This window comes from Terrapene carolina, unplaced genomic scaffold (assembly GCF_002925995.2).
Source record: "Terrapene carolina triunguis isolate 2854851 unplaced genomic scaffold, T_m_triunguis-2.0 Scaffold68, whole genome shotgun sequence".
Taxonomy (NCBI): domain Eukaryota; kingdom Metazoa; phylum Chordata; order Testudines; family Emydidae; genus Terrapene; species Terrapene triunguis.
Window position 1 is genome coordinate 80202603 of NW_020664419.1, and position 26862 is coordinate 80229464.

The following is a 26862-nucleotide window of genomic DNA, read 5'->3' on the forward strand; positions in this document are numbered from 1 at the left end:
CTGTCATGGGCAGTCATATTAGCAGAAGGAGAGGGGATATATCTCAGGTAGTTAGGGCCAGTCTCAGAGAGTGGTTTTTAATATCAGAACAGAGACTTTGAATTGAACTCTATATTAATTGCAGAACCAGCGCAGTGACTGGTGCACTGGAATGATGCATTCCTGGCCACCTGTGTTGCTAAGCAGATGGCTGCTGCACTGGATTTTGCTCCACCCCAAATATCAAAGCAATAACTCTCAGTTTAATTTTAAGATTTCAGAAAAAGGCATAAGTCAAAGATGTTATCAGAGTGGGCGTGTGTGTGCACATACAATTTGGAGTTTGTGTACCTGAGGTTATGTAAGAAGAAGAATCCAAAGATACATCAAGGAAAATGGGGCAAAATACTGACTGTTTGCTTAAGAAACATTTAGAGAAAAGCCAATTGTATTCTGAGGAGTTACGTCAGAGTTAGAGACTAAATTCAATCATTAAAATGGGAAACAGAGGGAACTTCAGTCTGGCTTTAAACATAAATTGGAATTTAACCTGTACTATGGAGTCACTACGGACACCTCCATAATATACATAAGATCACTGGGGCAGATCCTGTGCTGCACCTCCTGGACACACAGCACAGAACCCACAGCCCAGTGGGAGGGGAGATAAAGGTGGCTTGCCTTTGAGCTGCTTGTGTGCCCTCTGTATTCCAGGTACTACTTTAACTTACAGCAGTCTCCCAAGGGTTGCATATAAGGAGTGGAGTAGGGACCACAATCAGCTCCATTGTTTTTAAAGACTTCGCTCTACCTTCCGTTTACTTAAATATCCCCTTGCTTTTTTTTTCCCCCCTCTCCTCCCAAAGTGGCAGTTTTATAGGGAAAGTTGAAGCAATATGTTTTCCTGAATTATTTTCATTTTTAATGCTCTGCAGAATCTTTCCCTAGTGTATTGCTGATGTCATTTATCAGTACTATATGCAATATAGATACTAATGGTCTCTTGTCATTTCCTAATGCTTTTAAACTTTTTTCTTGCCTTCTTTTTTACTTGATAAACCGTACCTACTGTACCAACTCTGCACCTGGCAGGCATTGTGAAGTCAATATTTTAATGAGCAGTTCTTTCAAAAATTCCCCTCCTTTAGCCTGCAGTGAGCCCAGTGTCCCAAGGCTAGGGGCCGTGTAGAACCTTCTCATTTGCTTTCACATTTAAACTAAGATGCTTTCTCATAACCAGAACCAAAGAGGCAAACAACACCAAGCGTCTTTGTTGGGAATATTTATCCTTTTTTCCTGCAAGATACATTTTTCTATTGATCGTGAACAGTGTTCAAACTGTGCCATTTAAAATGGGAGACAATTCTCCTCTGGGAAAATGGTCTGAAAATTCCTGACAGTGCATTTGAAAGGCAGAATATTTGATTTTAAGAAGGTTTTTTTTTTTTTATTAGCTACAGGGTTTAGTTTATTTCTGGCAGGGATGGTTTGCCAGTATCCAGACAGAGGATGACTCATCACAAACAGGAAACTACCCAAGTCCTCTTGTCAGTTTGGCTGTGGAATGTTAACAGGAGGACTCCTGCGAGCTCTTCTCCATCATTCCACTCTCATTGTTCATTCCAATGGCTGAAGAGTTTTGTTATTTCAATATGTAACATTGCTTATGTCAGGCTCTAAGAACTTTAACGTTTCTTTAAAAAAAAATCCCTCAAAACACATTTACGGCCTCCACATTTTGAGCAACATACCCCATCTACACAAAAGCATAAACCTACCAACTGACAGGGGCGGTACTGCAGATTATGGGTGTGTGTGTGTGTGTGTGTGTGTGTGCGTGCGTATTATATAATAGAGAGAGAGAGAGGTGGTGGTAAAAAAGTGTGAGGGATAAATGGCAGCCTTCACCTCCGCACCTGACCTAACTTTAAAAGAGACTGGTTTCCTGGTTTATTAGATGTTTGGAAAGGAATCAGCCTTTGCTGATCTGTTTGCCAAAGCAATTAAAAAAAAAAAAAAGCTAAATCTGTTTGCTTGTTGCAAGGGTAGAAAATGCTTGAACCGATCCATTATTTACAGGTAATGGTCAAGAAGTAGTGTTTTCTTTAGCCATTGCTAAAGATAGACTGTTATTTCCAGTGTGGTAAATCCAATCAGAAAGTATATTCAATAGTTCCATAGTGTTCTAAAGTTAATCTAGTGGGACTATGCTGGGATGGAAACAGAACTTTTGTGTCTTCGTCACGGGGGTCACCCACCAGCATGGTGCCTTCTTCTGGCCATCTCAGGGATTAGCTCTCTCACCCAGTACATCCTCTCCTGGTGGTGCCTCTCCTGTTGTTGTCCGCACCTGCAGACCCACCTCAGTCCAAGTCCCACAGTGTCCTCTTCATGACTCGGCCCTCCGGCCAGGCCACCATCCATGTTTTCCCCCTTCCGGGGGGAAGTATCTCCCAGTTCTACAGTCCAGCCACTTCCCCCGTGGCAAGTGGGAGGGACCTGGGCCTGCCCACTACTCTGGGTTCTGGCCTAGGATCTGTAGATAGCAGCCTCCTTCTGCCTCTCCTTAACTTCTCCACCAGTGCTGCTTACGTTTCCTGGGCCACTTCCCCATGGCCCCAGCACATTCTTCACCCTCTTCTCAGGGCTTCCAGCCCGCAAGTCCCAGCAGCCAGCCAGGAGCTCCGTTATGCTCCCCAGGTCCCTGCCAATACTGCTCTGTCCAAGGTGCTAGCTTCCTTCCACCTGCAAGGCACCCAGTTCTCCCTCCTTGAGCTCCAGGGAGTAACTGCCCCTGCTCTGCCCTGTTGTTCTTCTTATATGGGCCTCCTGAGCCCAGATTGGCTGCTCCTCACAGCCTCTCTTCCTATGGACTGCTTCCCATGCAGCCTCCCTAGGGCTCTATAGACCCCTTACATGCCAATGTGGGTGGATGCCCTTCTGCCACCTGTGGAGGGCTACTGAAGCTGATGCTGCCATACAGAGTACCTGCCAGCCAGGGGTGAGTTATGCTCAACATGGGGGTCATAATCAGCATCACTTTGAAATGCTTCCAATTCTTTTACTTTGTTTGTATGCAGATATTTTAGTACATTAAACTCTTAGTCTTCAGCTTTTGTTTCAGAATAACTCCATTTTTTACTTAATTTTGTATGTTAAAAGTTCCTGTTAGACTTCAAATGACATAAAATCTCCCTTTGTCTCCCTTTCCTCCCGACTTTAAAGCTTGCCTAACAAGGTGTCCTAGTTTTGAATCTGGGAGGTCAGTACCCCTTCTGCTTAAGTGGAGACAATCAAATCCAGAAGTATTTTGTATGGGATGCTAGACAAAGCTATCAGTCTTATGAAACATCACACACAAAGCACTTAAAGACTTGGCCCACTTCTCCTAATTGATTACCAGTCAAGCCTTTTATATTGAATCACACTGAAATTGTAGCTCCATAGGTTCAAATGGTGATAGTCAACTATGCTTTGGTAATTGTTTTTGCTCTTCACAGGGAGTACCTGATAAAAACAAATCCAATGGGCTATATTTTAGGGATGGAAAATGCCGGATCGACTACATTCTGGTGTACAGAAAATCTAGCCCACAGACAGAGAAGAGAGAAGTATTTGAAAGAAATATCAGAGCAGAAGGACTACAAATGGAGAAAGAGGTAATAGAGCTTCTCTGTTGAAAATTTTAAAATATAAAACTCGATAGATTAGTAGGGCCTGATTCTCATTTACTCTAAGGCAGTGATACTCAGACTGAGGCTCAGGAGTCGCAAGCAGCTCCTTAATGTGTTTCCTGCGACTCTTTGCAGGACATAATATCAAACCACTGTGTGATTTAATTATTAACCAATCAGGATGCTTTTACTATGTTATTAACCAATTGTAGAATACTTGGTCAGTCATTTTGCTGTGAGAATAATAGATATATAGAAAATGAAACAGTGAATTCACACTACTGTGGCTCTTTTGGGTAATGTTGATCTCTAATTTGGTTCTTGAGCCACTGAGGTCGAAGTATCACTGCTCTAAGGCCTCTTTACACTGCCATGGCAGAGGAAAGGGGCCTTAAAGTGGGTGTCAATATACAGAGCAGTGTAAATGGGTCCTAGTGTAAATGAGAATCAGACCCATAGATTTTAAGGCCAGAATGAACCACTAAGATCATCTTGTCTGATCTCTGGAATTACAAGACCATAGAATTTCATCCAGTGACTCCTGCAGTTGAGGGAATACATTCTTTCCTACCATATAAGTAAACACTATCAAGCCCTCCACTGTACAAAAATTTGAGATTAGTGAGCAACATAAATGCCATTTAAACTAATGATATTTCTGATACCACAAAGTCTACCATAAACAATGGGAAAAACTAATGTGAAATATACTATGTCAACTTATTTTTGAACCATATGTAGCAGGGGCAAAGCTTACAAAAGTCATGCATGGGTAAGTGGCTTAGTAACATGAGGAACATGCTTAAACATGTCTCTTCAGATGTGTACATTTTCTGCCCACCCCCCACTTCTTTTTACACTTATGAATAAGTTTTGACTTTATGGGTTCTGAATGTGTTTGTGGAGGGCTTGAGACTTAGTGCCAGTCAGTGTGGCGGACTATGACTAGTACTTCACCCTTACTTGTGCCTCATGTACGCTCACTTGTACTTAAGTGTAATGCTTGCTATATCATACCATATAAGGATTTATAGATTCAAGGCCTTCCTGAACTACCTACCATGTGTCTGTTTATCTACCTGTCTTTATACACTGTCCCACTGATTTTTAAAATGCATGTTATGAACCATATGCCTGTAGTTCTTCTGCACATGCCGTTGAACAGCACACTTCCTATCAGAATGCTAACTGGGGGGAAAATGGCAGGCCTTTCTCTTTGAAAGGAATAAAAATTTTATACATATCTGCCTTCCTTTTAACATTTTTTCTGATTGAACATAGATATTGTGTAGTGGTTACATTAGAACATCAACATTTACCAGTAACTACTACATCAAGGTATCTTGGAAATAACTTTCATGTCACAACGGGTAGTTTAATGACAGTGTATTTATTACAAAGGTTTCTTGCTTGTACTCACAATGACCTGTTTCACAGAGGAAATTCAACATCATGTTAACTTATCAGCTAATACAGGAGTATGTGGCCGTTCAGCCCTAGATCACAAAATCTGATCTTCTTTCATAACATAAAGTCAAGAACAAACATGGGGAAATATTTTTTGTAGCTTATTAAGTTTTATCAAAGCAGAAGATGAACATGAAATGAATCCTGCTTATTGATCTGTCTGTCAAATAGTTCTATTTTGAAGAACTGTTTTATTTTGAGAAATTTGAAACAGGCTTTTGGATTTATTATGGTACTGAGACCAACAGTGAAAGCTACAAAGGCACTATCTTTTATGTATTATGGACGTTAAATGCAGCATTTTGCATGGGAAACTTTTGAAGTATTTGTCTTTAAGGTACTTGGTATCGACTTTTGAGGTTCTCTCTCTGCTGGCTATACAGTTGTCTTCTTTCAAGTCAATGTGCCTTTATTGGCGTTTGCTCTTTTACTGCCTAGCAGACAAGTTCTCTGAATGTTCTGCCATCTCACTATTCATTTCAATTTCTCTATTATGCCATTGACATGAAGCTATATTTCTCATTAATACTGTTTGACCCAATGTGACTTCTTGCTAGAATTAGTAATTGGACATCTCTAAATTTTGTTTCACTCACAATGATCAAAATGAGGTTGTTACATAGCTCTAGTAAATACTTTTAACATCTAAATGTGTAGTCTTTTAGAAAATATGACTTTGACTTTAAATTAAACCCTAAGATACATATTTTATAATCATTTTGTCCTTGAATTGAATTCCAATCAGAGGGTAAAAAAGTAGAATTACAGTACCAGTAGCTTTCTCTGTACATTAGCAACCTCCAAGTTTGAACTCGGTGGAATGACAGAGAAATGTGGAATGGTGGAAAGGTTTATGCCTTGATTGTGTCTCATTTCAATTGCATGGGTCTGTCCTTTAATAAGAGTTCCAAATCAATCTGGGTTTCAATGCTGGAATGTATAAGTAGCAGCTTTGGCTGGTGCTCGTTACTGTTTCATAATGAACCTGCTTCCAGTGGGAAGAGAGCTAAGTTTATAACTGGAGAAGATGTGCGAGACAGCTGTCTCCAGTTCTGGCTGCTGAATGTCAGCAGGTATATCAGTTGTGAATCTTGGAGTAAGGTGAACATGGGTTATTCAATAATTTTCTGTTTGGTTCTTGATTGTTTTTCATCTGGCTACTTGATTGTTTGTGATGTTGCTTTAGAATTTTGACATTAGTCCTGTCTGCTTTAGCCTGTTTAATTTGAGATGAAGTGTTGAAATGGAAACTTTAAGGGCTATTCACACTACAACTTTGAAACCAAATTCATCAGAAACACTGCAATGAAAGGATGGCAGATGATACTGGCTACCCTGACAAATGCAAATGATGCAAGAGCCTGTGGAGGCAGTTTTTGAACCAGTAAGACAAATAGCATGAAATCTAAAAGTTAAACCAGAAGAAGAAGAGGCACAATATCAGAAATATGAAACGGACAAAATCTGGACAGTTCCTGACTGATGAAGATTATTAATATTTTGCCCATGTGTACCATCCCCTCAGAATTCACAGACAGGTTCCTGGGCTACATTACATGGCTCTCGTTTGGAAATTCCACCATAATCTTCTTATCTTCAGCAATAAACAGTGAGGAGGTGCTAGCTTGAAAAAGAAATCCTTAAATACCAAAGTAATTCAGGATATAGATTCAGGATATAGAGGGCAGAGCCGTGATAGCAGTAATTAATCTGAGGGGTCACGAGTTCACAATTGGCTAAACTTACACACTAAGCAGCACTGGTGCTGATTTTTATGTAATGTTAAAATAATTTTTTTCAGTGTACACGGAATTGGAGATAGTATTACTGTCTTGTCTCAGTTCGACCTGGGTCATATCCAATACATCTGTGACTGTGAGACAAAGAAGTTCTAGGTATTTAATGCAAAATATGGGCCTAACATATGTTTTTAAGAAGAACCACAGGACAGACTATACCTTTTTTGCAGCCAGATACCAAACTTTCCCATACTGATCTCTATTTTATCTTACATGGTCTCACAAATGATGTGAATAGCTGTGATATCTGGGCCTCAGAATCCTTATCACCCCCTATTGTTGTTCAGTTTATACTATTGGATGCAAAACAAAAATTCAAGTTCCTGTATTTAATGGACAGCTCAAAGATGAGAATACTGAGTTTGTCTGTCGATACCGTTTCAGTCGTTTCTATAACTACTGTATGGGAATCTTGTGTGGCCTATCAGAGGATTCTAATTGGGAAAATATTAATGGGAAAACAGTAATTAAGATGCCTGTGTTCATATATTGAAGGTACTTATATCTCAATGCATATCTGATACATGAAAAGATGCTTATGATACCTAGACTCTCAGAATAGATTCTATTTGATTTCAACTCAGTTTACTTTTTCTTTTATTATAGTTCTTATAGCTATACTGAGTTATTGCATATATAATTGTTTTTGCTTACTAACATTCTTTTATCCAAATTTTTGAGTATGCCATTCATAACATGAATGATAAAATATAGCTTCAGAAACATTTGCATGATGATAAATGTATATATTGAATTTGGTTAATTGTTTGGGGTGAGAGTCTGTGCTGAACTCAGTCCATGGGGAGGACAGCTAAGGTGGCGCAAAACTACGTTTGCGCCTTCCTAATTCTGTGCTGCTCTGCAGTACCCATTAGACAGCCCTAAGATCAGTCGAAGTTAGGGCAACCTGTCCCTCGCTGTCCAGGGGCCACAGTGCTGCCCAGAATCTCTGAAGCATTGTATCCATTCCCAATGCATCCCTTGCATCCTCAGCCACATCCCTAGTATGTCTCCTACTCTTGTGAGTCCCAAACATTTTAGTACTGCAGCTCCCTTGTAGATATTTTAAAAGGTGCTGTCACCCTACAACCAAATACTGTTTTTGGTTTGTTTGTTTTTTACCAACACAGGACACTAGATTCAAGAGGGACCCTAAAATTTGGACAGTTTTGCAACTTGTCCATCACACAGTTTGTTTAATTCTGTAATCCAATTGTGGCAATGCTCACTCACCTTTGGCGTTCCCTCTTACGTCAGTATGGAATGTTGCCACTATCTTCAGTTCCAGCACCTCCTGAAATCTGCCTGCCACTGGCCCCAGGTTTTCGGTGGCTCCACCCAAGTCACCTACATTCAGACCCATTCCAGGATAGCAGAAACAAGTCCAAACAAAAGTCCAAATGAATAATTCTTCTGCCCTCTTGGGCTACCGAAGTCTTCTCTTCTCTACTTAAAAACCCTATCTCAGGGCTCCCTCCCACAGGAGCCTACTTTGCTCCCACTGTGAGTTTCCCTCTGTAGAAAAGTCCTGCCTTCCCCCCAGTCTCTCCCTAGCTCTTGCCCCCATTTTTCCAGGGCCCACCACAGGTACCTATCCTGTCCCTCTGGCCTGCCTTAGTCTGCCTACCCCAGGCCTTTCCCAGGGAGGGAACTCCTTACCTCCTCTCTCATGGGTCTTCCCTCCACAACTGAGCTTCCTCCGTTGACTTATTAGGCCTTGCTCTGCCTCTTCTGGCCAGGAGGCAATTAATTAATCAGCCACCCTACAGATGCAGAGCATGACTATCTGGAGTTTTTGTCCTTTATCTTGCAGGTGATGGGGGTTAAGCCCCATAACACAAATCTAATCCAGGTTTTTAAACTATAATTTGAAAATATGAATTTTTTGGTGAGTTTGCACACAGCCTAAGATTTTAGTGAGAAAAATAGGCCTTTTCAAATTGCATAGTTGCACAATGTTTGGATGAATCTCTGATAGCACTAGATGTAAATTGTTTTTGAAGTTTAAACAATTTCTGTGTTTAGTTTTCAGAGCAATCATGGTGCAAAACCCAGACTCTGACAGATAACAGGAAGCAAATGGAAGCAGCACTTTCATAGTTTAATTACTGAGTTCTTCATACTTTCCTTTAAATCCAGAATTCCTGGTTTGTTAGATCTGAAAGTTGGTCTTCAATATGACAATTCTAAGAGATTTTCTTGAGCTGAGATACTTAATGTTGGAATAGAGTCAACTATTACTGAGAATGGATTTCAAATCCAATCAGTGTCTGGAGATTCATGTTCAACTCCAGGAAAATATTTGTCAAAATATGAATACTATCTGGGCAAATGTGTTAATATTTGGTCTTTAATAGTGTTTTGATCCCTTTCATTTTTTCTTTTTGAAAGTCTAACACTGGAAACATCTTTGTAACTCCCTTTTCAATGTGGCATTTCCAAAGACAAAGCTTCTTCATGAATCCCCTGATTTTCTCTTTCATATCAAGTATATTTATATTCCTACCACGAAGTGTTGGGTTCAGAGCCTTCAGTTTGTCAGATATGTCCACCAGGTAAACTAACATAGTCAAGAAGTTCACATTACACAGACATAGTCTGCAAGGTCTGTTTTCCCAAGGAGGAAATTCTGATTTCATCACACAATTCGAAGATGCGTTATAACACTTTCTCACATAAAAACTACCTGACTTCATTGTGAAACAGAAGTTGAATGTGGTGAGAACCCATTTCTTTGCACCGCACCCTAAAACCATTTGTGTTCACTGCTTGGGATTTTATAAAATTATCAGTTTTAATAAAATGTCAAGGGCCTCATGTACTTCAGGTTGCCACTTCTTTGATGCCAAAGTTTGGCAATGAATCATACATAGTGTCCCAGTTGCTGCTGGTGCCACTTCTGTTACTTCTGCTGCAACCTCACTGTTTTTTCCAGTCATGGCTGCTGCCCCATCAGTGCATAGCCCCATACAAGTAGCCCAGTTAAAGCATTCATCCACTATTAATTTATCGAGGATCTTAAATATTTCCTTCGTGGTGGTTTGGGTTGGGATTTCTTTGTAACATAGTAGTTCTTCAGCTGTTGTACTTGCTTTGACAAATGTCACATAACACAGAAGCTGAGCCTGTTGGCTATGTCTGTGGATTCATCAAGCTGAAGTGCACACTATTGACTCTTCATAACTTGTTCTATCAAGAGGTTCTGGACGTTTTCTGCAAGGTTATCAGTGCATTGACAGATTGTGTTTTTTGACATAGGAATGGTTTTCAGTGCCATGGCTGCTTGTTCCCCAATCTTAATTCTACACATGTTTATTGCTGCTGGAAATAGAAGGGTTTTGCCAATGGTGTGTGCTTGGTTGCATTTTTAACTTGCATGGCCACAACATAAGATGCCTCTAAGGCTTTTGGGGGAACAGTTGCTTGTTTAGACATGACTTTTTTGTTTGTTTTTTGTTTTGGTTTGGTTTGGTTTGGTTTGGTTTGGTTTTTTTGCTAATGCTTCTCTCATTTGATGGAAAAAAATCACAGCTCTTATTTACAAATTCTTGGTGTTTGGTTTCTAAATGCCTCTGTAGTTTCCCTGACCTCAAACTTCCATTTACTAACACCTGAAAATAAATGACACATTATGGCTGTGGACTTTGTGCAATAATATTGAGACATGAAAATCCAACATAATGTAACTGTCATTGCATTATCGGCTTTTCTTCTTTTTCTGTTTAACTTTATTAAAATCATCTTCTTCTTCAGCCAAACCTTTGCTACATGTAGGCTTAGCATTTGGTAAAAAATGTTCCATTATAAAAATTAGACGCACCAGTCTCCCCCCTCAGTCCCCATCCCTTATCTGCTAGTTCCACCAGCACTGAAAGCCTCTCTTTGTCCTCCACTCCAGCAGGGAGCTTTCCTCCAAGATACTTCCTGCTGAATCCTGCCCCCAGGAGCAGCCTCTCTGGAGAAGGCCCTCTGCAGGAGTGAAGGGCACAGAGAAGTCCTCCCCTCCCACCCCCTCCCACCCCCATAGCAACAGCAGTGTAAGATGCATAGATAAGATGCAGGTGATTTTTAAGCCTAGTTTAATAGTCTCTTAATTAGAAAAAAACTAAAACAAGCATATGGATTAAAAAAAATTCCCAAATACTCGTGGCTCCGCCATGAATCCTTTGTGGCTCCCCAAGGTAACAGTGACTCACAGTTTGGGAAGCACTGCCCTACACCAGTACTTGCAAGGGGAAATTCAGAAGGAAGCCTTTAGGCTGTTTTCTGCACCGAGAATTCTCCCTCACGGATCAGGAACTTTTAGAGTCCCTCTTCATCACTCTGGCACTTTTACCAGGCATAAAGGGGTGAGAATCTGCAGTGGGGGTGAGAATCTTACCGGTTGTGTTTATATACTATAAATAGGCCCAATAATGCAACCCTAGCTACTTCACCTAAATAGCATAACAAAAGTCACTTTAAATATGCTGATAGAGATAAATAAATAGGAATCTTGCTCATGTAAATTAGGATAGTAGGATCAGGCCTTGTATTTTTATTTTATATATGTAGGTTAATGTTGCTGTATGAAATCAATGAAATGTTTTAAAACACCAACAAAACCCTTCAGTCCTCTATGTGCCAACAAGCAAATACTGCATACTCCTCAGAGTCACTGGAGGTAGAGCATTGCCCATAAACTAATTTCTGATATTTTTCAAAAATCAGTCAACATGTTTGGGTTTCAGTCTGCTTGTTGATGTTCCCTTTCAGTTAAAGAAAGGGTTGGTTTTGTGTACCAGTATTTCTCAGTTTTCTGTTAACCATTCATGTTCTGTGCTTTAGTGCTATATGCCAGATTAAAAACTTCAACATTGTCACCATCAGTGTCAAAATGTCACCAGGTCATCCCCTAATTGTGCTTGATTATCTGCCTTAAGCAGCAACTGATATTTGTGGGGCAACATCTGGCAGTTGATATGCAGCAGAAGTATAAAATAGGTACTCATTGCAAGACAGCTCATTCTTATCTTCACTAATGTGTGTGAACTGATAGCTACCAGTAGGTATAATTTAAATCTGAAAACCATTTGGGGGTCATTCTGAATCAAAGATACTGTATAAATATATTATTATTTTTTGACTTTATGGGTTCTGAATGTGTTTGTGGAGGGATAGTAAGTACTCTCTAAAGTAGTTTCCCTTAACATGGCTATAACTTTGTGCTAATGGGGACAAGGCTTTAGAGGTTTAGTACTGTGTATGGAGAAAGTTGCATGTACTCAGCAATGACTTGGCTCAAGTCTTGTTGAAAGTAATGGATGTAATGAGAAATCACAAATGACAAGAATACACAGTATAGTATAATATAGTGACTCTTGACTGATCCCTGAATGTAAAACCAAAATTAGATTAAGACCATGTCAAAGTGAGGTAAAAGGCTTGAAATATAGGCTGAGTAGAGAAAAAACTTTAAAAGCTGAAACTTAAAATACAATTATGTTCAGAAAAGTGATTATGTGAAAATGCCACATTTTTAATCAGCAGCTCTTCCTCCAATATATATTCAGTTATAGCAGTGTTCTTTTCTGACAAAAAATAACTTCTTCTACTTTGTTCTCTTGTTAGTACTTCTGAGCCAACACAGTTATGTTGGAATGAGCTATTTTCTGTTCCCGCTCATGCATCATTGACAGTGTTACTAATGAAGTTCCAGTTGTACACCCTTTATTATTGGTTGTGATGCATGAGTTGGAAAGAATAGCTTAACTTGCAGAACCCAAGTTGTGTTTGCAGAGCTGGCAGCTAGAAAAGATACCTTGTAAGCTTAGGGTGACCAGATGTCCTGAAATTATCGGGACCATCCTGATATTAGGTGCTTTGTCTTATATACTCAACTATTCCTTCCCCTCCCGATTTTTCACACTTGCTAGTTGGTCACCCTATGTAAACTCAGCATGTGGGTCACTGAGAGGCAGTAATTTTAGTCACTCTGAGGTCTTGTCCACACAGAGCCTTAGTGTGCGGCAAGTTGGGTTGTGAATCTACAGCGCTGTATAGCCAGCTAGCTGTGTGGACCTGCTGCCACACACTCAAAATTCCATAGTGTCTTTTGACCTATTGCTGAGGATCTACCTTTTAAGTGTTGATGCATTCTGAATTGGGTATGTTATATTGTTTTGTTCATATTACTATTTATATATTCTCTCTTTTGCTAACTTAAACTTCATTTTAAAATATACTTTGGGAAAGTTGCAAGATGAGTAAAATCAAATTCCTTCCTGTCCTTTCGTTTTTAATTCCCTGTCCTCTAACTCATCTCAACATCATCCCTCCTGTCACATGCACACACCTGCCCATGTTCATGCACATGCACACACACGCACACACAGAGAAACTGTAACCAACATTTATTTCAAAACGCCTACTGCTTTCTTTAGAGCCTAGATTTCACTCTACACCTGCATTAAGCCAAATACCAAGAAATCTGATCAGGAGTTGCAAATTTTCTCTCCCAGTTGGGACAGACATTTGGGAAAAGCTACATCTTCTCTGATCTTCCCTTTTGAATAAGATCAACTTCAGTGTCAATTTACTATCTGACATGTCTTCTGTTATAGACTATGTTAAGCATTTGGATAGATTTGACTCTCTATAATGGGCCATTTCAGTCTCTTACTTTTCTAATCCTATTATCCAGTATGTAAATAACAAGAGCTAATGAATTTACAAAGGAAGTTATACCATATGTGGTAGCTGCAGTTTCATGAACAGCATAAATACCACATTATTAGCAGGCACAGTTTATTATTTAGATTTCTAAGCACCATGCCTGATTGCAATCACAAATCAAGCACTTAGGCATCTAAATGACAGCCATAGATTCTAAGGCTTGAAGGGAGCATTGTGATCATCTAGTCTGACCTCAGACCATAGAACTTCCCATAATAATTCCTAGAGCAGATCTTTTAGAAAAAACATTCAAGCTTGATTTTTAAAATGGAGAATCCACCACAATCCTTAGTAAATTGTTCCAATGGTTAATTAGTCTTGTTGTTAAAAATTGATGCCTTATTTCCAGCCTGAATTTGTCTAGTTTCAACTTCCAGCCATTTGGATTGTGTTACACCCTTCTCTGCTAGACTGAAGAGCCCATTATTAAATATTTGTTGTCCATGTATGTACTTACAGACTGTAATCATTCATCCCTTAACTTTACATTTGTTAAGCTAAATGGATTGAGCTCCTTGTGTCTATCACTACAAGGCCGGGTTTCTAATCCTTTAATTATTCTTGTGGTTCTTCTCTGAACCCTCTCCAATGTATCAACATCCTTCTTGAATTGTGGGGACCAGAACTGGACACAATATTGCAGAAGAGGTTGCACTGGTACCAAATAAAGAGGTAAAATAACCTCTCTACTCTTACTTGAGATTCTCCTCTTTATGCATTCTAGGATCACATTAGCTCTTTGGGTCACAGCATCACACTAGGAGCTCATGTTCAGCTAATTATCCACCACAACCCCCAAATATTTTTCAGACACATAAACTGTGCCTGCAAAATTGCACGTGCAACAAAAGAATCCTCGTTAAGGCCAAGCTGAAAATCAAAGCATTAACTGTGAAAGTGAAAGTCTAGTTGTTTACTTTAACATGTTTAACTGCACACCCTCTTTGTTGTTTTCCTTTGACAAGTGGCAGGTAAACCATGTGGCTCGGCCTGTGCAAGCCATATACAGATCAATTGCCCATACAAAGATTCATTCTAGACCAGTGTTTCCCAAACTGGGGTTCGTGAACCCCTGGGGGTTCACGAAATGTTACAGGGGGTTCTCGGGGAAAAATTCCCTAATGGTGGACAGAGCTGTCCCTAGGGACCCTGGGCAGCATGGGACACTGAGGAGACTTAACCTTCAAGACTCCTTATAAGAAATGGAAAGGGAGGTGGATATTTTTTGCTGTTTTTAAAATTAAATAGGCAGCTAGTATTATTTTTAAAATTATTATGAAGAACAAATTTAAGCTTTGTTGTAACGTGCGTTGTTTGCCTGGACTGCTCAAGACCTGAATGCTTGTGTAGGAGGAACTCTGAGTTGGCTTCTTAAATACCTTCATGCTGTTTCACATCTGATACTCCTTGATGAAACATAGGAGCCTTGTCTTATAACAGGCTTATTCAAAGTGATACAAGCTACAAAAGTGAGATCTTGGAAGAGTGTTGCCATTTTCATAATGCAATAAAAATACTGTAATGATAAATAATAATTAATAATACATAGTGTGTAATAAACATGTCACAAAAACAAATTTTATATTTCCAAGATCACTGCTTTTATAATTTATACTCAGGTACAGGAGAAAATCCCTGGAAATATTCATTTTTAAGAGGGGGTTCATGAGACTTGACATTTTAGTGAAAGGGGTTCACAGGTTGTTAAAGTTTGGGAACCACTGTTCTAGACTGAAAAGCAATTCAGTTAATTCTGTAATGCAAAAAGCTCTCTCAGGAGACTTAATGAAATCCGTGTTTCAAAGATAGTCCATACATAAGTGAATAGGTATCCAAAAGAATGGCACCGAGTGCCAGGTTTCCTTTTATTAGATTGCACTGCTCCAAAAAGGCTTTGTCAGTATACTGTAGAGGCATCTTCAGTTAGCTGGGCATTATGAGAAAAAACGATTTGGTAGCCAAACAAGATAAACAATAATGGGGGGGATGTTTGTTTGTTTGTTTGTTTACCATGAAGCTCAATGAAGATTTAGAATATGAGCACAGAAGAGGTACTTGGAATTCTATATGGATGGAGTTTGAACTCAAATTTCACAATGCAGTTTAAAAAGTAGACTTTTGACCCATTTCCCTGGGATGTGTCTAGAGTTCTTTATAAAGTAAATGCTCTGTGTAGTTCACAAATTACAGTCTTTTACACGTAGAATGTAAAGGTGGCAGGCAAAGAGGTCTGGTGTGAATGTAGTAGGAAATGTTTCATTGAAAGCATTGATGTGCATTTGAAGAGAATAGAATAGCTAGACCAGGGGTGGCCAACCTGAGCCTGAGAAGGAGCTAAACAGTCATTGCTGTACATTGCTAAACAGTCACAGTAATACGTCAGCAGCTCCCTGCCCACTGGCAGCCCCACCAATCAGTGCCTCTGCCTCCCTCCCCACACTTCCCGATCAGCTGTTTCGTGGCATGCAGGAGACTCAGAGTGGGAGGAGCGAGGGCATAGCAGGCTCAGGGGAGGGGGCGGGAAGGGGTGGAGTGGGGGGAGGGCCTCTGGCAGAGCCAGGGGTTGAGCACTGAGCACCCCCTGGCACATTGGAAAGTTGGCGCCTGTAGCTCCAGCCCAGGAGTCGGTGCCTATACAAGGAGCCACATATTAATTTCTGAAGAGCCACATGTGGCTCTGGAGCCACAGGTTGGCCACCCCTGAGCTAGATAATATTAAGAAACTAGAATAATTGTTTAATACCAATGGATTGAAAATATTGCCACAAATAGTCCATTTTTTTCTGCAGAGAAGTTCAGCATTTTTCTCTTGACATAGTTTTCTGTTGCCCACTCTTTGTAAATCAGGGAGTTTAAAACCTTTGGATGACACTGTGTTCAGAAACATCTGGCCTACAAAGGATTATATGTGGAGCACTCTGTCTGAAGAGGAGATAATTTTTCATTTTACAATAATATGTTCTCTCAGACTCAGACTTTAAGGCCAGAAGGGACCATCATGATCATCTAGTCTGACCTCCTGCACATCACAGGCCGCAGAACCTCACCCACTTTCTCCTGTAATAGGCCTCTCACCTCTGTCTGTGTTACGGAAGTCCTCAAATCATGATTTAAAGACTTCAAGTTACAGAGAATCTACCATTTACTCTAGTTTAAACCAGCAAGTGACCCATGATGCAGAGGAAGGTGAACTCCTGCCCCCAGGCTCTCTGCCAATCTGACCTGGTGGAAAATTCCTTCCTGACCCCTAACATAGTGATCAGTAAGACCCTGAGCGTGTCAGCAAGACCCACCAGCCAGACATCTGGGAAAGAATTCTCTGTAGTAACTCAGAGCCCTCCCCATCTAGTGTCCCATCTTTGGCAGTTGAGGATTTTTGCTACTGGCAGTCGCAGATGGGCCACATGCCATTGTAGGCAATCTTACCATACCATCCCCTCCATAAAGTTATCAAGCTCAGTCTTGAAACCAGTTAGGGTTTTTGCCCCCACTGCTCCCCTTGGAAGGCTGTTCCAGAACTTCACTCCTCTGATGGTTAGAAACAGTCTAATTTCAAGCCTAAACTTGTTGATGGCCAGTTTATAGCCATTTGTTCTTGTGCCAAATAATTCCTCTCCGTCCCTGAAGTTTATCCCTCTGATGTATTTATACACAGCAATTATATCTCCCCTCAACCTTCATTTTGTTAAGCTAAACAAGCCAAGCTCCTTAAGTCTCCTCTTGTAAGGTAGGTTCTCTATTCCTCTGATCATCCTAGTAGCCCTTCTCTGCATCTGTTCCAGTTTGAATTCATCTTTCTTAAACATGGGAGACCAAAATTGCATACCGTATTCCAGATGAGGACTCACCACTGATTTGTACATTGGTAATAATACTTCCCTATCTGTACTGGAGCAACGTCACCTGATGCATCCTAAGATTGCATTAAGCTTTTTCATGGCTACATCACATTGGAGGCTCATAGTCATTCTGTGATCAACCAATACACCCAGGTCTTTCTCTTCCTCTGTTGTTTCCAACTGATATGTCCCCAGATTATAGCAAAAATTCTTGTTGTCTTAAATGCATAACTTTGCACTTTGCACTATTAAATTTCATCCTGTTTCTATTACTCCCATTTTCAAGGTTATCCAGATCTTCTTGTATGATATTCTGGTCCTTCCTGGATTAAATTGTAATTATTCCATAAGATATATTTTTTGTAGCTGCATTGATTTCATAGCAGAGTATTTGTCCATTGTAGGCTCTAGGAGAACCTGTTAGATCCAATAGTCTGTAGCTACTTAGAGCATAGTGAGAGCTTTAGATGCTTAAGGATTGCAAGACTGGGCCCTTACAGTACAGTTGTGCTGATTTGGTGGTCAGAGCTCTAAAATTGCCCCGAGTTAGAGGAGAAGCAGGCCTCTCTGGAAATGCCAGCCAAATGCCTACTAGTGTCCCATTGAATTCTCTAGGCTTTAACACTGAGTCACACTGAAAAATGGCATCTTACTTACAATATTTCTGAACCTGCAGGTGAGCAGGAGTAACAGCCTCATAGATCTGGTTGAATTGCATTGAAGCCAAAATGTTTTGACAAAGTTTTCATTGGGAAAGTTTTTTGGTTCTTGAGCACACTGGTCAACAGAGAGCACATGTGCTACATTCACCCTCTATAGCCTGGCGGTTGAAGTGTGAGTCCCAGGTTCAAGTTTCTGCTCAATTCAGAGTGACCTGCATTGGAAAATTTTACTCTGAATCAGGCAGAGCAGAGGCTTGAACCTGGTTCTCATACATCCCAGTGCCCTACCCACCAGACTATAGAGGGTGAGTCTCACACTCAAAAAGCTCAAGTTTTGATTAGAAAGCTGAGACTCTGACTCAGTTTTGTTTTCATTAAAATGTTCTAAGGGCTTGTTTTGGTTTCAGTGCCGAGCTAAAACAAATGTCAAAAGTTGCCACAAAACAGAATCATCATCCTCTAAATAGTTCTCCTGATATGGCCCCCCACTACTCCACCCCATGCACAGACAGATGATGCAGCAGAGTAAGGCTTGCCTTATTTTCTCTTATTCCCCTTCATGGGGGCATAAAGCAAGAGAGATGTTTACCCACCATATATCTCTTAGTTTTTATTGGGGCCCTTGAGGCTTACTGTGTGTTCATAATTAGCTACAATAATATTCAGTTATAGCTTTATTTGTTTCTTGCCCTTTCGTGGATGTAATGCAGTGACGAAGTGACAGAGATTTAACAAAGCCTGAACTGGGGGAAGCATTCTGTGGAGATAGCCATGAAGAATGAAAGCCTTTGCCAGCCAGTTAGACCTGTCCTTCTGTCTGAGCTATTTTCTAAATTACAAAACCCCATTCTGCTCATGTAAACCTTTTATATTCAGACATAAAAGCTTTTCAAATAATCCCTCAAAATGCCTTGTAGGCAAAACAGTTTAAAGTAACATTCCTTTGGCAGTATTAGTACTACAGTATTTATTAAGTCTGTTAGACATCCTTTGTAATTTGTATTAATAGGTTTACATAGAGCTTTCCATTTAGAAGGAACAGCACTGACTCCTTTGTGAAATATTCATTGTTAAGCACTAATATAAAAACATTGTACTTATCTTTTGAAGTTACCATCTCTCTACTTTTCTTATCCCTGTTTAAAATTTGAAACTGTCCTCAAAGATGAAGACCTTCAGAGCTAAATAAAGATAGCAGAAGACTAAAATGGAGAGCGGTTAGTTTGGGGGTCTTGACCCTACAATTGTTCAATCTGCAGAATTCCTGTTGGTTTCAATGAGAATTCTGTACATGACATGTTGATGAACTTTAGGTGCTGTTATAGACTTTGGACCTTCGTGTTTTAAAATTTAGCTTGCTGACCTTTGCTTTGAGTTTCGTATATGAATGTCACATTTTGAAATATTGCAACTGTGGGGTGCTAATTATAGCACAGTACCCAGGTATTTTCATTTGAACAAATATGTCCAAATATACATTTCTGGGAAATACAGTTATAATTCTTTCCCCACTAGAACCTGACATATTTTGATGTCTGTTTAATAACAGATGTCTAAAACTGAAAATAAAACGTTCAAGTATTTAGAACATAAACACTTTGAATCTGGCATAAATAGGTTTTACAATTAAGTCAAGTCAGTTAGAGAATTAGTTTCTATCCCAAACAGTTAAAATCCATCAAAGTTTAGTGAATTGTTTTTCATATATTTTAGTTTAATATGTTTGGTCTCAGAACTAGAAACTGTTTCTGAAACATATATCAGCAAGTTCCATTGTCTGTTTCCTATTAGCTTGATTTCTACTTGCCCAAGTCAAATTAATGTTTTCCCCTAATATTAAAATTCTTTCTTTTGAGAGGAAAAATTACATAATGACTTTTTATCATTTTATCAATGTCATATGACCTCGTTCAGAGGTGATTCTTTTAAAAAATGGTCACGGGATTCAGACACTTATAACACTCTTCCTATCCACTACGTATCTGAAATAAACAACACTGATTTCTTTCTGAATTACCAAAAATAAGAGAAAATAGCATTTTGTAATGTAATTTTTCATTTACAACTGTTCCTAAAATAGAAACTGTTACAGAGATACCCATGGTATGGGCAAAGCTTCTCAGGCATATTTAAGTACGTCACTCTTATTTTTTGCTGTTCTTTATACAGACTTATAAAATGGTTTTGGATGTAAGCTGCAATCAGATGGGCTGAAGAGGCTTAGAACTCATTTAATTATCTCTCATCAGTGAATGCACAGTTGGGATTTACAGCCCTTTCACCATCCATATCATTAGGCCATTTCCAAACAATTAAAAAAAAATCAAATAATGTTTTAAAAGTATAGAAAATGCTTAAAATGCATATAATTTTCATAATTTGTAGTTTAATCAAATAGATATACATATTGTTGTGCATATCTAAAATGTGCTTTGAAATTCACTTGCATTTCTCTTCTTCCCTTCCCATCATTGTAAGCAAAATGCCAATTTTCTGAGTGACTCAGTATCAAAGTTTTCAGAATTTAGTGGCAATCTTCCACCCCTGTAGCATTGAGACTGTCTGGAATCCTCATCCCTCTAGAAGTGATAATGGTACTCCAATGTATTTCCTGTATGATCACTGCGTATATAGGCACCTAACTCCCATTGATTTAAATGAGTTTTAGGCTCCTAAATACCTCTGAGGAGCTGGACCACAATGTCTCTTGTCTACCAGGGATCTCTTTATCTACTCTTCACAACACGTGAGTCATCCTGGCTGACAAGCCCCTCAGTGAGGCAACTGTAATATTTGTTTGCTATGATATGACCCAGCCAATGTTGTTTTCAACGTGTACGTGGACAATGGTGATTGCTAGGGAACATGCATATTAACTGGTTGCAGTTAGTGTCCTGGGTGATGTGGATCATTTATTCCATCTTATTTCCCCTGCATTTTTCCACTGTGCATTCATTGCCTACCTCTGCTCTTCCCATAGCTAGACATTAGCAGACCTCCAAGTGATTCTGCTGCTGTCATGTTTGGAAGGATAACTGCAAAGAACAAAGGTTAGCAGATATAATGCTACTGACCAACTGAGCAGACCAAAGCTGGCAGAAGTGGCTCTTTTCTGAAGTCCACTACTCCCATTCACTATGAAAAAGTAGGGTTGGGGGAAGGATGGGGAGGGAGAGGAGGAAGGAATAGGACCTCCTCCCTTCTCCCACTTTTCTTTCTCCCACCTTCTCACAGGCCTTTATCCTTGTCTCCTGCTTTTCTCCCTCTACAATCTCTGTCTGGGTAATCTCATGGCCTCACACAACTTCAGCTATATCTCTATATTGATGACTCACAAATCTAGCTCATCACTCCCTCCCTACCTGCCTCCCTCCATCAGAACATGTGTTTCAGTTTGACTTCCTGACATCTCCTCATGGATGCCTTATTTTTCCTCTCAAATTCTCCACACTAGCCCCATTCTTGGTCATTGGGAACAGCACCGTCATTTTGTTCAGAGTTTGACTCCTTCCCTTCCATTGCCCTTCACATTCAGGCTGTGTCCAATTCCTGTTGCTTCTTCCTCCATAGTATTTCAAGATTAGACCTTCTTTTTCTGTCCAGACTTCTAACAGCTCTTGAGCCGGCCCTTTATTATCTCCCATCTTGTTTACCGAAACCTCTTCTTCCCTGACTCTCCGTGACTATCACTTGAGGATCTCTCACCCTCAGTGGATAACTGGAGGACACTTGTTGCATGCAGTGTTTGGCTTCCTATAAAGGAGATGTAGAAAGATGTCACATTCTAGGGTGCAATCCAGACCAGTGAGGAGTTGTGTCACCTCCTGCCCTGTGACGTGGGGTGCCTCACAATGTTTTGCTGTTGTAGCTCCCAACCTGGGCCACTTACAAACAGCCAAGCAATATGAAGATCATATCCTGAATGTTTGTGTATAGCTGCAGTCCTGGTCCCATAACTCTGACCCCAACAGCCTGTCAGCAACACACCAGCCACACTCTGGCTTCCAACAGCCTTGGTTACTACTTGCAGGGTGACCCCAACACAATCCCAATCCCGAATTTCCCCCAAAATATATGTTCTGCAGTGTCCTGTCTCCTCCTGGACAGTTCAGATACTATAGATCAATTGCTCCTTAAGGGGTCAATATCCAACAGTTTGTTACTTTCAGCGGAGTTACCAAACAGCTCGGTTAAAACACAATACTGGATTCATTTTGATTAAAAATGTACCAAGTTTATTTAACTATAGAGAGATTTTAAGTGAGTATAAGGTATTAAAGTCAGAAATGGTTACAAGAGAAATCAAGATAAAATGCTTTCTAGTAGCTAAGATTTAACAAACTAGACTCGGTTCAAGGTAAAATCCTTACCTCATGTTCCCAGCAACATTTCTGACCAAATTCTCAGGTCAGGATGCCCTCCCCCCGAAAGTCAAAGGGCTGGTTCCTTTGTTGTCTTAGGTGGAAGAGTGTGAAAACCAAAACTTTTCTCAGAAACGTCTCTCTCCTTGTCTCCTGTTGGAGCTGTTCCACATTGTGTAAATAATTAAATATTCTTTGGGCCATCAAGAAAGACACTGAGTCTATAGTGTGGTGGTTAGGGTACTCCATTGGAATGTGAAAAACTCAGGTTCAATTCTCTCACATCCCGGGTGAGTGCCCTAACCACTGGGCTATTAGCAGGAGTTTCTCTCTCTCTTCCACACACTCCTGAAATTTTTTGAAATGTCTCAGTGTATGTCTACACTACGAAATTAGGTTGAATTTATAGAAGCCGGTTTTATAGAAATCGGTTGTATACAGCCGATTGTGTGTGTCCCCACATAAAATGTTCTAAGTGCATTCAGTCGGCGGACCGCGTCCACAGTACCGAGGCTAGCATCGACTTCCAGAGCGTTGCACTGTGGGTAGCTATCCCACAGTTCCCACAGTCTCCGCCACCCATTGGAATTCTGGGTTGAGATCCCAATGCCTGAATGATGCAAAACAGTGTCGCGGGGGGTTCTGGGTACATGTCGTCAGGCACCTCCCCCTCCGTCAGAGCAACGGCAGACAATCGATTCGCGCCTTTTTACCTGGGTTACCTGTGCAGACAACATACCACGCCAAGCATGGAGCCCGCTCAGCTCAGCTCAGCTCACCGTCACCATATGTCCTCTGCGTGCCGGCAGACGTGGTACTGCATTGCTACACAGCAGCAGCTAATTGCCTTTTGGCAGTAGACGGTGCAGTATGACTGGTAGCCTTCATCGGCGATCTGGGTGCTGGCAGACGTGGGGCTGGCAGACGTGGGGCTGCATTGCACACAGCAGCAGCCCCTTGCCTTTTGGTAGAAGATGGTATATTATGACTGGTATCCGTCGTCATCATACTGCAGTGGCTGTCAATCATGGGCACCTGGGCAGACATGCTCAGTCCTATCGAACTGTCTTGATGATGATGGCTATCAGTCGTAGTATGCTATTTTCTGCCAAGCGCCCAGTATTTTCTGCCAAGCACCCAGAAGATGCCGAGGGCTATCAGTCATGCTGCACCGTCATCTGCCAGCTTAAGAGTTAAAGTTTTAAACTGCAGTGTGTCCTTTTCCTTCCCTCCTCCCCCACCCATCCCGGGCTACCTTGGCTATCCCTCCCCCCATTTTTGAAAGGTCATTGAGTCTAGCCCCCTGCCTTCACTAGTAGGACCAAGTACTGATTTTGTCACAGATCCCTAAGTGGCCCCCTCAAGGATTGAACTCACAACCCTGGGTTTAGCAGGCCAATGCTCAAACCACTGAGCTATCCCCATACACGTTAACAGACTTTTCCAGTAGCTGTACTGGCCGCGATTGCCAGGGCAAATTAATCATTAATCATTAAACACGCTTGCTTTTAAACCATGTGTAATATTTACAAAGGTAGACTCACCAGAGGTCCCCTGTGTGCACTCAGGGTCTGGGAGCACGCCTTGGGTGAGTTCGGGGGTTACTGGTTCCAGGTCCAGGGTGATAAACATATCCTGGCTGTTGGGGAAACCGGTTTCTCCGCTTCCTTGCTGCTGTGAGCTATCTACATTATCTTCATCCTCATCTTCCTCGTACCCCGAACCCGCTTCCCTGTGTGTTTCTCCAGTGAGGGAGTCATAGCACACGGTTGGGGTGGTGGTGGCTGCACCCCCTAGCATGGCATGCAGCTCCGTGTAGAAGCGGCATGTTTGCGGCTCTGCCCCGGACCTTCCGTTTGCCTCTCTGGCTTTGTGGTAGGCTTGCCTTAGCTCCTTAATTTTCACGCGGCACTGCTGTGCGTCCCTGTTATGGCCTCTGTCCTTCATGGCCTTGGAGACCTTTTCTAATATTTTGCCATTTCGTTTACTGCTACGGAGTTCAGCTAGCACTGATTCATCTCCCCATATGGCGAGCAGATCCCGTACCTCCCGTTCGGTCCATGATGGAGCTCTTTTGCGATCCTGGGACTCCATCACGGTTACCTGTGCTGATGAGCTCTGCGTGGTCACCTGTGCTCTCCACGCTGAGCAAACAGGAAATGAAATTCAAACGTTCACGGGGCTTTTCCTGTCTACCTGGTCAGTGCATCTGAGTTGAGAGTGCTGTCCAGAGCGGTCACAATGAAGCACTGTGGGATAGCTCCCGGAGGCCAATAACGTCGAATTCTGTCCACACTACCCCAAATCTGACCCACTAAGGCCGATTTTATCGCTAATCCCCTCGTCGGAGGTGGAGTAAAGAAACCGGTTTAAAGGGCCCTTTAAGTCGAAAGAAAGGGCTTCGTCGTGTGAACGTGTCCAGGCTTAATTTGATTTAACGCTGCTAAAGTCGACCTAAACTCGTAGTGTAGACCAGGCCTCAGTTTTGTTCTGATGCAAAAGAAAACAAATGTAACACTGCATTGTTTTGCAAAATGGAATTCTTGTTTTCTGACCAACCCTACCACTGACTAATACTATCGCTAAAGGCAATTACCTATTTTTTACATAAGACACACATACACACACACACACACTTTGTGTGACTATGGCAAAGTAAAATTAGATTGAAACTCTACCACCTGTAGTGCAAGGACTGTGATTGTGTCCAGATCTTATGTGAGTTTGTAAGGAACTGGGCAGGCTACTTGTATATTTCTTCCCCCTCTTGCTCAAAGACAGGCACAGTCTGGCCCTAAATATTTACCATTAGATCCTGGGTACATTGTAGGTATTCTTCAGTACTGATAGTTTGTATTTGACTGCAAAGTACAGGTATGTGTTCCGAAATACAAATTATGTTTCTAAAGGCACTTAATAAGTTGCATAGTTTTAAATTGGCTGTGTTTTATATCACCTAAGAATTTTGATTGCATCCTTTCACAAACTCAGTAATATGGGCTGATCATTTTATGTCTGCAAATCATGCCAAATGCAGGTTTAATAATGCATTGTGTCCCTCTTGGGAACATATTCTACCTAATTACGTCAGCAGATGCAATTCCCAGGAGCAATGATAACAATTTAATATAAACATCCAAAACCATAAATCTGTTACACTAATTATACTCCTGGGTACTCAGCCACCTGGTAAATTGGATTGTTCCTTTATGAATTAAATTGATGGCTTTCACGAAGAAGAGGCTTTCTTGTCATGCCTTTATACATTTGAGTTCAAAAACAGTTATACTTGAAACATAAGAATCAGGTTCTACTTTAGCTAGTGATAAGCATGTATTGATAGTAAAATATCTTGCCCTAAAACCTACTGATACCTTTTAAAAGTATCGTCAAATTACCTGAAAAGGGGAATTACCAGGAAAAGGGATAGTTTGGGGAAAGCTCCCTTCCAAAATACCACTGTGACCTGAATAATTTTTATTTTTATTTTAAAAAGTCTTCATTTCTTTATAGATTTTTTTTTAGACAGTGAAATCAAACTGTGCCTGAGAGGTACAAAAAAATATCAATAAGAAACAAAAATCAAACAAACACTTCAGAAAATTAAAGTTCCAGACTGCTTCTTCGCCTTACCTTGATAGCACCTCTGTAAGTCTCATCTGCTTCCTCTTTTCTGTTCTGTTCAGGTTCTTATACTGTATTCCCATTAACTTAGCACTGAGCACCTTCCAGAGTTAGAAAATTAAACAAGGAGACTCACGGCTGTCAGTTGAAGTTTCTTCTGCATCCTTCTTCTCCTTGTCCTGCCCCCCAGGAGTAGGGGGAGAGGTAATTGCACTTGTAGGGTTTTTAGTTTGTTTGGGGTTTTCTCCGTGAGTTGATGTTCTGTGTTAGTCTTCGGGAAGGCAAGTTAGAAGAAGTGCTTTGTGGGTCTGGATTAGCACGTGGTGAGCTTTATAGTAGTTCTGAGTTGCTGTTGGAAAGAGTTCCCCAGGCTAAGGCTAGTCTCCACTAAAACCCAGTCTGAGAAAAGCTTTATTCTTGTGAAAGACCGTTCCATTTTTCTTGAGGCATGGAACAGTTGAGGATGGAGGGTCCTGAGGATGAGGTGGTCCTTAAGGTGTCCTAGGACCAGACCATTTAGCACTTTGAACATAAGGTTGGGGACTTTAAACTTACCCCGTTGTTCCATGGTGAGCAATGCAAAGAATGGAGAGCTGGGATGGAGTACCGTTAGCAGCCTGTTTTGCGGGGGAGGCACACTGCTACATTCTGCACCAGCTGCAGTTTTCCAAAGGTTGAGGGTTTCCCGCCCAAATAACCTGCAATGCCATAATCCAGATAGGGGATGACGAAGAGATGTGTAT

At 40.9% G+C, this 26862-nt stretch overlaps 1 protein-coding gene across 1 annotated transcript in view; it reads left to right on the forward strand.

Moving 5' to 3' along the window:
- Positions 1–26862, forward strand: part of ANO4 (anoctamin 4) — a 193234-nt gene that overhangs the window by 45770 nt on the left and 120602 nt on the right. Inside the window, exon 4 of the mRNA XM_026648992.1 lies at positions 3480–3638. Coding sequence (XP_026504777.1) covers positions 3480–3638 — 159 coding nt within the window. The remainder of the gene's footprint in view (positions 1–3479; positions 3639–26862) is intronic.